The following is an 11,294-nucleotide window of genomic DNA, read 5'->3' as shown; positions in this document are numbered from 1 at the left end:
GGGGCGTGCCAGCCCACGGTCGGGTGGCCCGTGGCGCACTAGCGCCCCTGCGCGCCTCGGCTTCCTCGTGGTGGAGTGGGGCTGCTTGCTAGTGGGACGACCGAGTCAGGCAGGGGGGATGTTGCGGGAACGAGGCCAGCACCCAGTAGGCGCCCGCTAAGTAGCAGGAATTTCCCCTCCACAGGAAATGAGGTCCCTGCTCCCTGGGGCAGGTCAGGGGATGGGTCCTCGGACCGCTACCCGGGGTGGAGCTTGTCTGTGATAGGAGCTGTGGGACGCGGAGCAGGTGCCTTCTCAGGACGGGGGAAGCCTCGCGCTTGGCAATGGCTAAGAATAGCTCCGGAAAGCTGAGTTTAGGAGACAGCTGCCCCTTGTGGCCCTGCACTGCCTGGTGGAAGGCCGTGTGCCCCAGACTCCCAAGACCCAAATGGAGCCCTTCAGAGGTCAAACGTGGCCGTTGGATGCTGAGCCTCAATGCTCCCACCTGGCCAATGAGCACATCCAGTGTCTCTGTGCACAGCAGTGGAGAGGGGCTTTGACACGCGGTCCAGAAGGACTGTACCCTCTCTCTCCTCCCAGAGCATTCCAAGTCCTAGGCCTCAACCCAGCTTTGCCCTTGCAAACTTCGTGGTGCAGAGGGAGGGAAGGGGACAGGAAAGTAACCAGTTAGAGAGATAAGGGCCACCAGTACAAACAGCATGGGCCTGGTCTCAAAGTCCAAGGCTTAACCTCCCCCCAGGGGCTCTGGCCAAAAGCTTCTGTCCAAGGCCTCTCTGGCGGGCCACCCTTTCTGGACACTGGCCAGGGCCCACGCTATTGCCTCTCTGGACTGCTGTGTTCTGTCCACCCACAGCACCCCTCCCCTGTCCTTGTGGCAAATGCGATTCTCGGCCAGTGCTTGCCCAGCACCCCCTCCTCCAGGCAGCTCCCCAGAGGAACCACACGTGATGCCTGGTGTCTTTTGTCTGTCCAGGAGGCCGGGTCCTGGAGGTGGGCTTCGGCATGGCCATCGCAGCCTCAAAGGTGCAGGAGGCTCCCATCGATGAGCACTGGATCATCGAGTGCAATGATGGCGTCTTCCAGCGACTCCAGGACTGGGCCCCGCAGCAGCCACACAAGGTGCCCCCCTGCCTGCAGCCCTGGCAGCCCACTTGTGATCAAAGGCGCTCCCTAGAGGAGGCTGGGGGCCTGGGGCGGCCACAGATGGGGAGATGGGGGTCTCCCTTGGGAGTCCCTCCCTTTCAGCAGGTAGGGAGATTTTTGGGACTCCTTCCCTATCTTCATTTTCCTCCCCTCTCCCAAGGTTGTCCCCTTGAAAGGCCTGTGGGAAGAGGTGGCGCCCACACTGCCAGACAGTCACTTTGACGGTGAGGGTGCCCCGGGAGCTAGGTATGGGGGTGTCATGGGGGTGTGCTGAGCTCCAGCTCCTCTCTGGTGGCTCCTGCCAGGCCTCTGCTCATGGAGGGGTCTTCTAAGTACACCATACCTGGGGACAGCCTGGGTGGGCAAGGACATGAGCCTACTGGAGAGCCTGGTGTGTGACAAGATACCTGAAGGTGTGCAGAGGTGGTGTCCAGTGGACATGATGCCCACCTGCAGTCCAGCCCTGACAGAGCCATGTTGCCATGCAGGGATCCTGTATGACACGTACCCGCTGTCAGAGGAGACTTGGCACACGCACCAGTTCACCTTCATCAGGGTAGGAAGTGGCGGTGCTGGGTACTCTGCGGGCTGGGCAGGGCGCCTGGCTTTCCTCCCATTCCTGACTGCTGGGGTGCTGACTGCTGGGGTGCAGCAGGCCTGTGGGGAGCCCCTGTCCAAACCCACCTCCTCCCCAGAACCACGCCTTCCGCCTGCTGAAACCTGGAGGAGTGCTCACCTACTGCAACCTCACCTCCTGGGGGGAGCTGATGAAGGCCCAGTACTCAGACATCACCACCATGTTCCAGGTGGGGCCACGGGAGGGCATGGGTGGCGACTCTACCAGGCAGTGGCCCTGGGGACCTCTGGGAGGGCTCCCCTCCTGCAGGCCTCAGGGCTGAGGTCCTGGATGGGCTAGACTGTACTGGCTGCCCATCCAGACCCCTCACTGGGTCAGCTGTCTGCCATGGCTCCCCAGTGCCCTGAGGATACAGCCCGGGCCCTGTGCCCCCCTCTGTTGCCTGTCCAGCCGTTCCTATCAGAGCCTCTGCCCACCACAGGGCCAAAAGGCAGGTCTCCTCATGAGACGTCCGTCCTTCTGCTCTGGGGTGCACTCATAAGAACATGGAGAACCACCCCAGGCAGGGGCCACAGAGGGCCTTTGTGCCTTGCTGGCCCTGGGATGCTGGCTGGGGGACTGCTGGGAGGACACCCAGGGCATGTGGACAGCTGGACTACACTCACCTGGGCACACACCTGGGGCCTGAGGGGCAGTGCCAGGGCTGTGACCAACCCCCCCCCCCAGGAGACACAGGTGCCTGCGTTGCAGGAGGCGGGCTTCCTCAGGGAGGACATCCGCACGGAGGTGATGGCTCTGGTCCCGCCAGCCGACTGCCGCTACTACACCTTCCCGCAGATGATCATACCCCTGGTCACCAAGCACTGAGCCACCCGCCTCCAGATCTGCACACACTCAGTGCCTTTGTGGGCCACGGCCCACCTACTAGGCCTCTGTGCCCCACCTGGTGCCTCTGCTGGGCCTGATTCAGCAGTGGTCACAGCTTTCCTGACCACTGCCAGGTAACCTGCTGGGCTGAGAGTGAAATAAAGGCGGCCACTGGGCCTGGCCAGTGGGCATGTGTGCAGTGGTGTGTGTAGCCCAGCTTCCCAGCAGCCCCAGGTCAGAAGCCTGCCCATGGTGGATGTCCCCTGTCCAAGGTGGCAGGAGGCGAGACCACTACTCTGATGGCAGCAGAAGGTCTTGAGGGGCTAGTTAGGGCCTCACAGGGTGGGGGGACGGCCCCTGCCCTGCCCACCCCAGTGAGCAGTGTCATCCTGAGAACTGCTCCACCACTGCAGAGCTCCCATTGTCCAGGGTCTTGACCAGGACCCCACCACCTAGGGAACAGACTGGCTCAGCTTGTTCTGGGCCCAACTGGTCACCCCAGCTGTTGGCCTTACCCACGCAGCTCTTGGGCCTGTCCATTCACATGCAGGCCCTCAGTACTGCTGTGCCCTCTGCAGGGACCCTCCTGCCAGCTCCCTCCACACGCTGAGCACAAAGGCCAGGCTGAGGGCTCAGTGCAGGACACTCCCTTTGACTGGAAGAGCTGCCACTTTAGCATGGTCTTGTCCCAAAAGCTGTTCTTGGGCTGGGCACATGGCCAACACTGCAATCCCAGTGACAGGCTGTGAAGCAGGAGGACTGCAGGGTCAAAGTCAGCGTCTGCAATTTAGGGACCAATTTAGCAAGACCCTGTCTCAAAATGAAAGGGGTGGGGATGTGGCTCAGAGGTAAAGCACACTTGGGTTCAGTCCCCAGTACCAAAAAAAGCCGTCCTTTGACTGGGCCAGGCACCCACTGCCTCCACCCTAGTGATCTGGGAACCCCCATCCTATCCCTGATTGGTGGGAACTGCCATCCCCAAACCATCCCTGGCCCGTGGTGGCACTCGCTATGGACTTGCAGAGCTGGGGTCAGCAGAACATGGGACATCTAAATATGGTTGAGAACACACATCTCTGAGGAAGGCAGCCTCTGGTGAAGGCCTTCCTGAGGCCACCTGGCTGGAGACTGCACACCCAGGGGTGCTACAGGGATGGTCCCCAAAGGGGATGCCTGTGCCTGGTGTCTCCAGGGTAAGGGTCAGCTGGTGGGGATGTGGCTCTTTCTCTTCAGCCTCTCAGTGTCCTTACAGGTCCAAAATACTCAGACATGGGCTCAGGAGACAGTGGCCACTTGAGCCACCCAAAAGGCCAGCAGCTGTTTAAACCAAGGAGGCCTGAGAGGGAGAGGGTCAGGGGCCCCAGGCCAGAGGCTCCCAGCAGGGGTCATCTGGGTGATGGGCCAGGCAGTTCACCCCCTGGCACCTTCATCCACAGGGTAGTAAGAGACCCTGCCTGGCAGAGGCCCTACTGAGCAGGCACAGGATACCAGGCTGACCCACTCCTCAGCTCTGTCCCACACTGTCCATCTGTCTGGGGGCTGCTATCCCTCACCCCAGGGCGCCTCGCACCCCACACTGCACACAGCACGAGGACTGAGGTTTATTCCGTCTTGGGGCAGGGTGCACAGGGCTCCAGTGGCTGCAGAGGTGCTACCTGCGGTACCAGATCTTGAGTCTCTTCTCCCGTTTGATCTTCCTCTGAAGCTGCAGGATGCCGTACAGCAGGGCCTCTGCTGTGGGCGGGCAGCCTGTGGGGGACACGAGCTCAGCTCCCTCCTGTGGGTGACCTCTGGCCAGAGCAGTAAGGCCACTCCAGCCTGCCCTTCCCTCTGCAGTGCAGCCCCACAAAGGTCTACCAAACGCACCCTGCTGGGCCCAGGCAGGTGGGCAGGCCAGGGAGAAGCCCTGAGCAGAGTGGGCCGGGCTGACTCATCTTCCCCTCCTGCTGTTCCTTCCTGGACTCTGCAGGCCTGAGACAGGACCCGGGCAGTGCCTGCACTGCCTAGTCTGGCCCTCAGGCACTCCCAAGAGGGGAGAAGCCACTGCCCTCCGGGTACGGGGGCACACATTCACAAACAGGCATGGGACCTGGGGCCAGGGAGCCCAGGGCAGACAGCTTGAGCCAAGAAGAACAGGGGGGTAGTCCCCTGGCACCAGCCTCCAGCATTCCTGACCAGGGACATCCCTGGCTCACTGGAGGCCCAGGCTACAGTGTGAGACAGCCTAGAGCTGGGCATGGTTGTCCCCCATGTCCAGAGGGAGCTTTGCTTCCAGACCTTGATGACTACTGGTTGTCATCAGAACAAATGCCCAGGAAGCCACCACACAGTGCCCATCTGCCACTCACTGGGACTGCCCAAGGAAAGGGACACCGTGGGCCTGCACGTGAAACAGGACGTCCAGGTCGGCATGATGTCAGCCAGCCAGCGCTCAGTCGGCCCTGAGCCCCCAGGGGACACACACACCGAGGAAGCACTGGTGTCGCTCCTGGCATTCGGAGTGAACTGAAGGCCCTGCGCTTTCTGGTTCCTTGGTGCTGGGACACAACTCAGGCCTCACGAGTGCCAAACAAGCGCAGCACCACTGGGCCACACCAGCCTGCCCTGCACGCTTTATTTGCTAAGTATGGCCACCTGGCCACCCCTGGATCTGAGGGGGTCTTACGGGCCTTCCTGTGAGGACCAGGAATGTTCCTTGGCCTCCAGGAACATTTTCCCATTTCTGTAACTATACATGGCTCCATGTGGTCCCAGCATGGGCCAGTCCAGTGTCTGGACCTTCCCTGCAGGAGTCCCTTCGCTGACCAGGGGCTGGGCTACCTTGGACCAGTCTGTCTCTGGAGCATGTCCTCACCTGGCACATAAATGTCCACGGGCACGATGCGGTCACAGCCTCTCACCACGGAGTAGGAGTAGTGGTAGTAGCCGCCTCCGTTGGCACAGCTGGGGGAGGGGCAACTCTGCACAGGGCTGCGGGCAGCACCCACCTCCCCCAACCTCCCCCCACCAGCTGACGGCAGCCTCCAGGGGCCCTCTGCAGCACAGGGGCAGGTGTGCAACAGCCCAGGGCTGCTGACGGCCAATTCCAGAGGGCGGCCAGCGTGGGGTCAGAAGACTGGCAAGAAGTCCCTGGAGGAGCACAGGTCGCCAAGGCCATGCCAAAACCCACAACCTGCTGCCTCCACCCCAGGAAAAGCCAGGAACGCCCCCTGACTCTGGGCCACTGGCCCCAGGGCTGTGGGAACAGGAACAGCCACGCCTGGCGACGGTGACTGGCTAAGTGAGCTCTGGGGTGTATCTCAACTGCTCCGAATGAGGTTACTGGGCTGTCCACATGCTGGGGCGTCCTTAGCCACCAGTAGGAGCGAGCTGACACAGCTGCAGTGTGGACAGACCTGAGCGCCTGATGCTTAACGAGATCAAGACACACAAGGCCACAGCATATGACCAGTGACAGGAGAGTCCAGGACAGGGGAGTCCAGAGACGGGATGTGGACTTGTGGGTGCAGGGCTGGGGGGACGGGGGCTACTCATGGTGATGGGGTCTCCTTTTGGGGTGACAGGATGTTCTGGAACTACAGATTCTCATGCCTCTGTGTAACTACAAGCTACTGAGCTGCCCACTTTAAATGGTCAACTTCATGGTATGCAAATTCTATCTAGAAAAAATTAAAAGTGACTAGACAGCCCTGGTAGGGAGGACCGTGGGCGATGCCCAGGAGTGTGAGTGCCAGGCTACTGTCCCACTGCTCCCAAGTTCAAGAAGCGGAGTGCTAGGGGGGTGCTTGCTGCAGGCTGGGCCTCTGGGGAGGTGTGGCCTGCCTATGCTCCCCCGCCCCCAGAAATGAGACCAGAGGGGCAGGGAGGGGGCTGCAGCCATCGGCACTCACCTCCCCATGGACACCACGTAGCGGGGCTCTGGCATCTGGTCATACACCTGAAAGAGACGTAGGTCTGTGGTCTGTGTGGCCCCTGGCAGGCCCCTGGCTGGCCGGGCAGGGGACAAGGCATACCTTGCGGAGTGCTGGGGCCATCTTATTGGTGAGCGTGCCAGCCACGATCATCACGTCAGCCTGGCGGGGGCTGGCGCGGAAGACAACACCAAAGCGGTCCATGTCGTAGCGGGGTGCAGCCATGTGCATCATCTCCACGGCGCAGCAGGCTAGGCCAAAGGTCATGGGCCACAGAGAGCTCTGGGGGGCGGGGGGCAGGGTCACACACAGCCCATCATGGAGTCCACAGAGGAAATGTCTCGGTTGCTAGCCCCACTTGAGAGACTACCCTGGTTCCCATCCCAAGAGCAGTGGCCAGGAGGAAGGGCTGCCCCTCACACCAAGTGAGCTCCGGGCCGGGGCCCTCTCAGAGCGCACTTGCTGCCAGACACATCAGAGGAACTGCCCATGGGTCAGCCCATCCAGCCCAGGACATCCTGCAGGCACCAGCCATGGGCCTAGTGGTCCTAGCAGCCTGTGAGAACACAGGTCTGAATCTCCAGGCCTGCTCAAGTTCTGAGCCTGTCCCACACGTCCCCAGGATCTGCAGCCCAGCAGCTCCTGCACAGCCTGGCTGACCCCCCAGGAGCCATCCTTGAGCCCTTGGCCTGGCCATTTCCTCAAACTGTTGGCTTTGTTCCGCTGTGGCTCTTGCTGGCCCCCCACCTGGGTAGGAGACCTCAAAGTGTCCCCATGCCCAGCAGATGTGTTAACAAAGGTGGCCAGGTCCAAACTACAGAGCATGGATGGCCATGTCCACCTGGCTGGCCTCTGTGGCTGGACAGATCCTGAGCCCCCAGATTTCTGTGCTAATGTGAGACCCTGCAGAGGGCACCTGCATCTTGGAAGCTGCAGCCCTGGCAGGATGCTCACAGGCACACGCCAGTGGGCGACAGTCAGCCTTGGGGTGGATCAGGGCTGATCTAGACACTGAGTAGACTTCCTGGTCCTGACCTGCACACAGCAGGGGAAAAGGACCTACTGCTCTCAGTATGTGTGCCTTTTCTCATTTGCAAAACTCCTCTGGGGGCTGAGATGTAACCCAGCTGGTTGAGGGCTGCCCCGCAGGCACCAGGCCGGTTCAACCCCCAGCACCACCCACACAGCTCTGTCAAGAGACCCCAGGAAGGCAGAGGCCCAGGGAACAGGGAAGGGCGGGGTGGAAGTGAGGAGGGTGGGTTCAAGGACAGCTGGGACACAGGCGTGCACTCGTGTCCACCGTGTGCAGTGCTGTGTGAGTGTGCAGCTGGGGGGGGGGTTTGGAGTGCAATGGGGACTCACTCGGCGGGCCCAGTTGATAAGGTCGTCCAGCTTGGTCACCACAAACTCGCCGCGGCTCCTGGGAAGCTCGGTGGGTTTAGGAACCATGGCTCTGGCCTTGGACACAGCAGGCTGGGTGCTGAGCACAGGACACACTGGCATGAGAAGGCATCAGCCTGGCAGAGCCCCCGGGAGGCAGGTGTGGCCACCCTGCACCCCTGCCTGGAGGACCTGGCCCAGAGCAGTCTCTCGGAGGGAAGGACAAAGACAGTCACAGGCACAGTCCTGGGATCACACTGGTTGAAGCCTGAGGCCACAGAATCTAATAAGCAGAGGAACACAAGAAGGCTACCCCGGAGGGCAGTGGGGACATGGAGGTGGGGCTGGGACCCACAGGCCAGGTCCTGGCAGAGCTCTCAGGGCAGGGACACAGAATGAAGCCCAGCAGACACCACCAGTCAGCAGCAGTGCAGGCAGCGGGGGGCAGGCAGGACAAGGAATGTGGGGTATATGACCTCCTCCAGAAGCCAGCCTCACCTGCTGGGGCCCTCTCTGGCCAGGCTCCGATGGACGCCTCGTGCCTGCATGGCTGAACCCACATTGGAGCTGCCCAGGAGAGGAGCGAGGGTCAGTGATCACCTGAGGCCCTACTGGGTGAACCCAGGGCCTGGGCAAGAGCCAACTTCCTGTCCCTGTGGACCTGCCCTTCCCTCCCTACCAGGGACCTCCTGCTCTTCTACCCAGTGGCTTCCCACCCTCTCACTCAGAGCCCTGAATGAGCCTCTGGGGTCCTGTGGCCACCACCCAGCAGCCTGACGATGACCCAGACTTTTGGAGGGCTTCTTCAAGGATGCACCCAGCTGGTCAACAGGCCCAAATGTTGAAGCAAGGACAGTATTGTGTCATCTGCAGAAGGATGCTCTGAGGACAGGTCCTGTGTCCCTGACCAAGGGATGGACAGCCCCTAGCCCTGTCTGAGTTGCCACAGAACACCTGCGGCAGGCAGCAAGGAGTGCTGAGGGTGCCACACAGGCAGACGAGGGTGAGGGAAGCTCTGGTCCACACAGGGCCCCACACTCCACATGCCAAGGACAGGAAGCAGGTCCTGTCCTGCCCCGACCTGGTGGGTGACCTTCACCAAGGGGCTCCCTTATTGATGCTGAAGGCCCCTTCCCACTCTGAGGCCCTGCAACAACTCTGTCCAGTCAGTCAGGGTGGTCAGGCACTCACCGTAGGCCGAGCATCCGGACACAGAGCGGGCTGAGGGCTGTGGAGAGAGGCACAGGTCACAGACAGTGAGTACCCAGGGCCACTAGCTCAGGTGCCAGGGGCTCAGTAACAGGGTCCAGCCTCAGGCGTCTCCCCCAGGCACTCTCCCACCACCTTTGCTGTCCTAAATGCCACTCCACAAACGTTGGTGAGGACGGTCGCTCGACACACAGGCAGCTTCATCCCTTCTGAAGACCCCACTGCCCCAGCAGGAAGCCTGGACTCCACACCAAGGCCACCTCCCTGTGACCCGCCTCCTCCCTGCCAACCCCTGCCTTGTCCTCTGCACTCGCCACTCCCTGGGCCTGGACACCCAGCCCCACACTTGCACAGAGCTGGCCCCTTCTCATGGTGCAGGTCTGAGCTGATACCATCAGGGCATCAGGTCTACAACAGCCCCAGGCCCTCTGGACCCTGGAACCCATCCCATCTCTGCCCAGTACTCACGTAGGGTCTGCCTCCCTTGAGACACGGGGACCTCCCTGGATTCCCTAGCACCTAACCTGGCCTTGGCTATGTTGGGCATAGGCATACAGGTGGTGCTCAGCAAGTGTGTCTGAGGCCCCAGCCCCCTGGGCTGTGCTGAGGGCTTCAGAGGCTGCCGACCACCACCCAACCTACGGAAACCCACCACCTTTCAGAAACCTGTAGTCTGGCGGGCAGCAAAGGCACCACCCACATCGACCCTTGCAGCCAAGAAGCCCACACAAAGAACAGAGGGGGGACGGCTCCAAACGGAGGCCTCCTTGGAAACCACCCAGAGGGAGAAACCTGAAGCTCCAACAGGCTGTTGTCAGACGTGAGACGCACAGGGTGGGGAAGGTAGCTGCACACACGAGAGATCCTGATGAACAAATGCATGTGGTGAAATTCAGCTGTGTTTGAAGAGAGGTTCTCTACAGAGAGAATTTACAGTGAGGTCACTAGAGTGGGCCCTAATCCACAGGACTGGTGTTCTTAAGAACAGAGAGGCCAGACGGCACCATGGCATATGCCTGTGATCCTAGCAGGTCAGGAAGCTGAGGCAGGAGGATTGCAAATTCAAGGCCAGCCTCAGCAATTTATGGAGGCCCTAAGCAATTTAGCAAGATCCTGTCTCAATAAATAAAAATGACTAGGATGTAGCTCCGTGGTAAAGTACCCCTGGGTTCAAGCCCTAGTATCAAAATAAAAAAAAGAGGAGCAGATGATGGAGGCTGAAGAAGAAAGATTGCAAGTTCAAGACCAGCCTCATCAACTTAGTTAAACCCTGTCTCAAATCAATTAAAAAGGGTTCTATCTGCAGTACTGATTTAAAGCAGGGGGCCTTGGGGGCTGGGACTCAGTGGCAGAGTGCTTGTCTCACATGCATGAGGCACTGGGTTTGATCCTCAGCACCACATAAAAATAAATAAATAAAATATAGATATTGTGTCCATCTACAACTGAAACCCCGCCCCCACCCACACACACAAAGAGGAGATGATCAGGACACAGATATGCAAACAGGGACAAACAACCATGTGAGGACATAAGGAGAAGCTACCACACACAAGCCAAGGAGAGACCTCAGAGGAACCAGCCCGCAACACCTTGATCTCAGACTCCCAGGCCCCGGGATGCGGAGGATGAATTTCTGTGGTTTAACCACACCGACTGTGGCAGAAAGAGCAAATTAATTCAGGGAATGGTGGGGAGGGACGGCCTAAGGGAGAGGCTGCTGTCCAGGCTATGGGCAGCTTCCTGCATCCAAGGTCTAGGGCCGGAGTCCGCAGCCCCAACCCCTGCAATCCCCACAGGTTCTCCCTCCTCGCTCCGGCCTGTCCAGGTGGCTGCCTTCTGAGGCGGCGGCAGCTTCAAAAGTCTCTTAAGGACGTCACTGTAACCTTGGCAGGCTGAGGCCGGGCATGAAGGTCGGTCCCCAGGCCTCAGTTTCCCGTCTGAGAAGTCAGGGACTTGGGTAAACTCACAGCCAAGTGCGTGCCCTGGGGTGCCTCTGGCCCAGGCTCACTCTGTGACTAGTAATCACTGTTACTATTACCATTGCCACTTACTGCTCTCACTGTCCCTGTTACTCTCTCTGGCCCTGTTACTCTCTCTGGCCCTGTTACTCTCTCTGGCCCTGTTACTGTCCCTGTTACTGTCATTGTTACTCTCTCTGTCCCTGTTACTCCCCCTGTTACTCTCTCTGTCCCTGTTACTCTCTG

The 11,294-nt window shown here is 60.2% G+C and overlaps 2 protein-coding genes across 8 annotated transcripts; one reads left to right on the top strand and one right to left on the bottom strand.

Moving 5' to 3' along the window:
• Nucleotides 1–95: 95 nt before the first annotated feature.
• Nucleotides 96–2,774, top strand: Gamt (guanidinoacetate N-methyltransferase). Of its 6 annotated transcripts, none has more exons than XM_048811907.1 (5): nt 524–1,119; nt 1,304–1,367; nt 1,632–1,699; nt 1,796–1,949; nt 2,447–2,774. In XM_048811907.1, the coding sequence occupies exons 1-5, from the start codon at nt 1,003–1,005 to the stop codon at nt 2,683–2,685; spliced, it is 642 nt and encodes a 213-aa protein (XP_048667864.1). In that variant the 5' UTR covers nt 524–1,002; the 3' UTR covers nt 2,686–2,774. The 6 variants fall into 6 exon arrangements, with proteins under 6 accessions (XP_048667863.1, XP_048667869.1, XP_048667870.1 ...); XM_048811909.1 differs by having other exon boundaries at nt 526–1,119; nt 1,799–1,949; XM_015503592.2 differs by having other exon boundaries at nt 944–1,119; nt 1,839–1,949.
• A 1,400-nt stretch (nt 2,775–4,174) lies between these two features.
• Nucleotides 4,175–9,106, bottom strand: Ndufs7 (NADH:ubiquinone oxidoreductase core subunit S7). Of its 2 annotated transcripts, none has more exons than XM_015503590.2 (7): nt 9,070–9,106; nt 8,377–8,445; nt 7,861–7,978; nt 6,601–6,780; nt 6,478–6,524; nt 5,442–5,530; nt 4,175–4,336 (listed from the first exon to the last, which is right to left on the bottom strand). In XM_015503590.2, exons 1-7 carry the CDS (start codon nt 9,081–9,083, stop codon nt 4,239–4,241), a joined length of 615 nt encoding a protein of 204 aa, XP_015359076.1. In that variant the 5' UTR covers nt 9,084–9,106; the 3' UTR covers nt 4,175–4,238. The 2 variants fall into 2 exon arrangements, with proteins under 2 accessions (XP_015359076.1, XP_048667876.1); XM_048811919.1 differs by lacking the exon at nt 9,070–9,106 and adding an exon at nt 8,696–8,714.
• Nucleotides 9,107–11,294: the final 2,188 nt, after the last annotated feature.

This window comes from Marmota marmota, unplaced genomic scaffold (assembly GCF_001458135.2).
Source record: "Marmota marmota marmota unplaced genomic scaffold, marMar, whole genome shotgun sequence".
Classification (NCBI taxonomy): domain Eukaryota; kingdom Metazoa; phylum Chordata; class Mammalia; order Rodentia; family Sciuridae; genus Marmota; species Marmota marmota.
This window is presented reverse-complemented; position numbering and strand designations above follow the sequence as displayed.

What these genes read in the sequence shown, in the direction of transcription:
- Gamt (XM_048811906.1), top strand. Translation starts at nt 1,003, where the DNA reads ATGGCCATCGCAGCCTCAAAGGTGCAGGAGGCTCCCATCGATGAGCAC. An exon ending in CCCCGCAGCAGCCACACAAG is followed by an intron (nt 1,120 to 1,303) that starts GTGCCCCCCTGC and finishes CCCTCTCCCAAG; the next exon opens with GTTGTCCCCTTGAAAGGCCT. An exon ending in ACATCACCACCATGTTCCAG is followed by an intron (nt 1,950 to 2,446) that starts GTGGGGCCACGG and finishes CCCCCCCCCCAG; the next exon opens with GAGACACAGGTGCCTGCGTT.
- Ndufs7 (XM_015503590.2), bottom strand. An exon ending in TTATCAACTGGGCCCGCCGA is followed by an intron (nt 6,781 to 7,860) that starts GTGAGTCCCCAT and finishes CCCGCCCCCCAG; the next exon opens with AGCTCTCTGTGGCCCATGAC. An exon ending in CGTGGACATTTATGTGCCAG is followed by an intron (nt 4,337 to 5,441) that starts GTGAGGACATGC and finishes TGTCCCCCACAG; the next exon opens with GCTGCCCGCCCACAGCAGAG.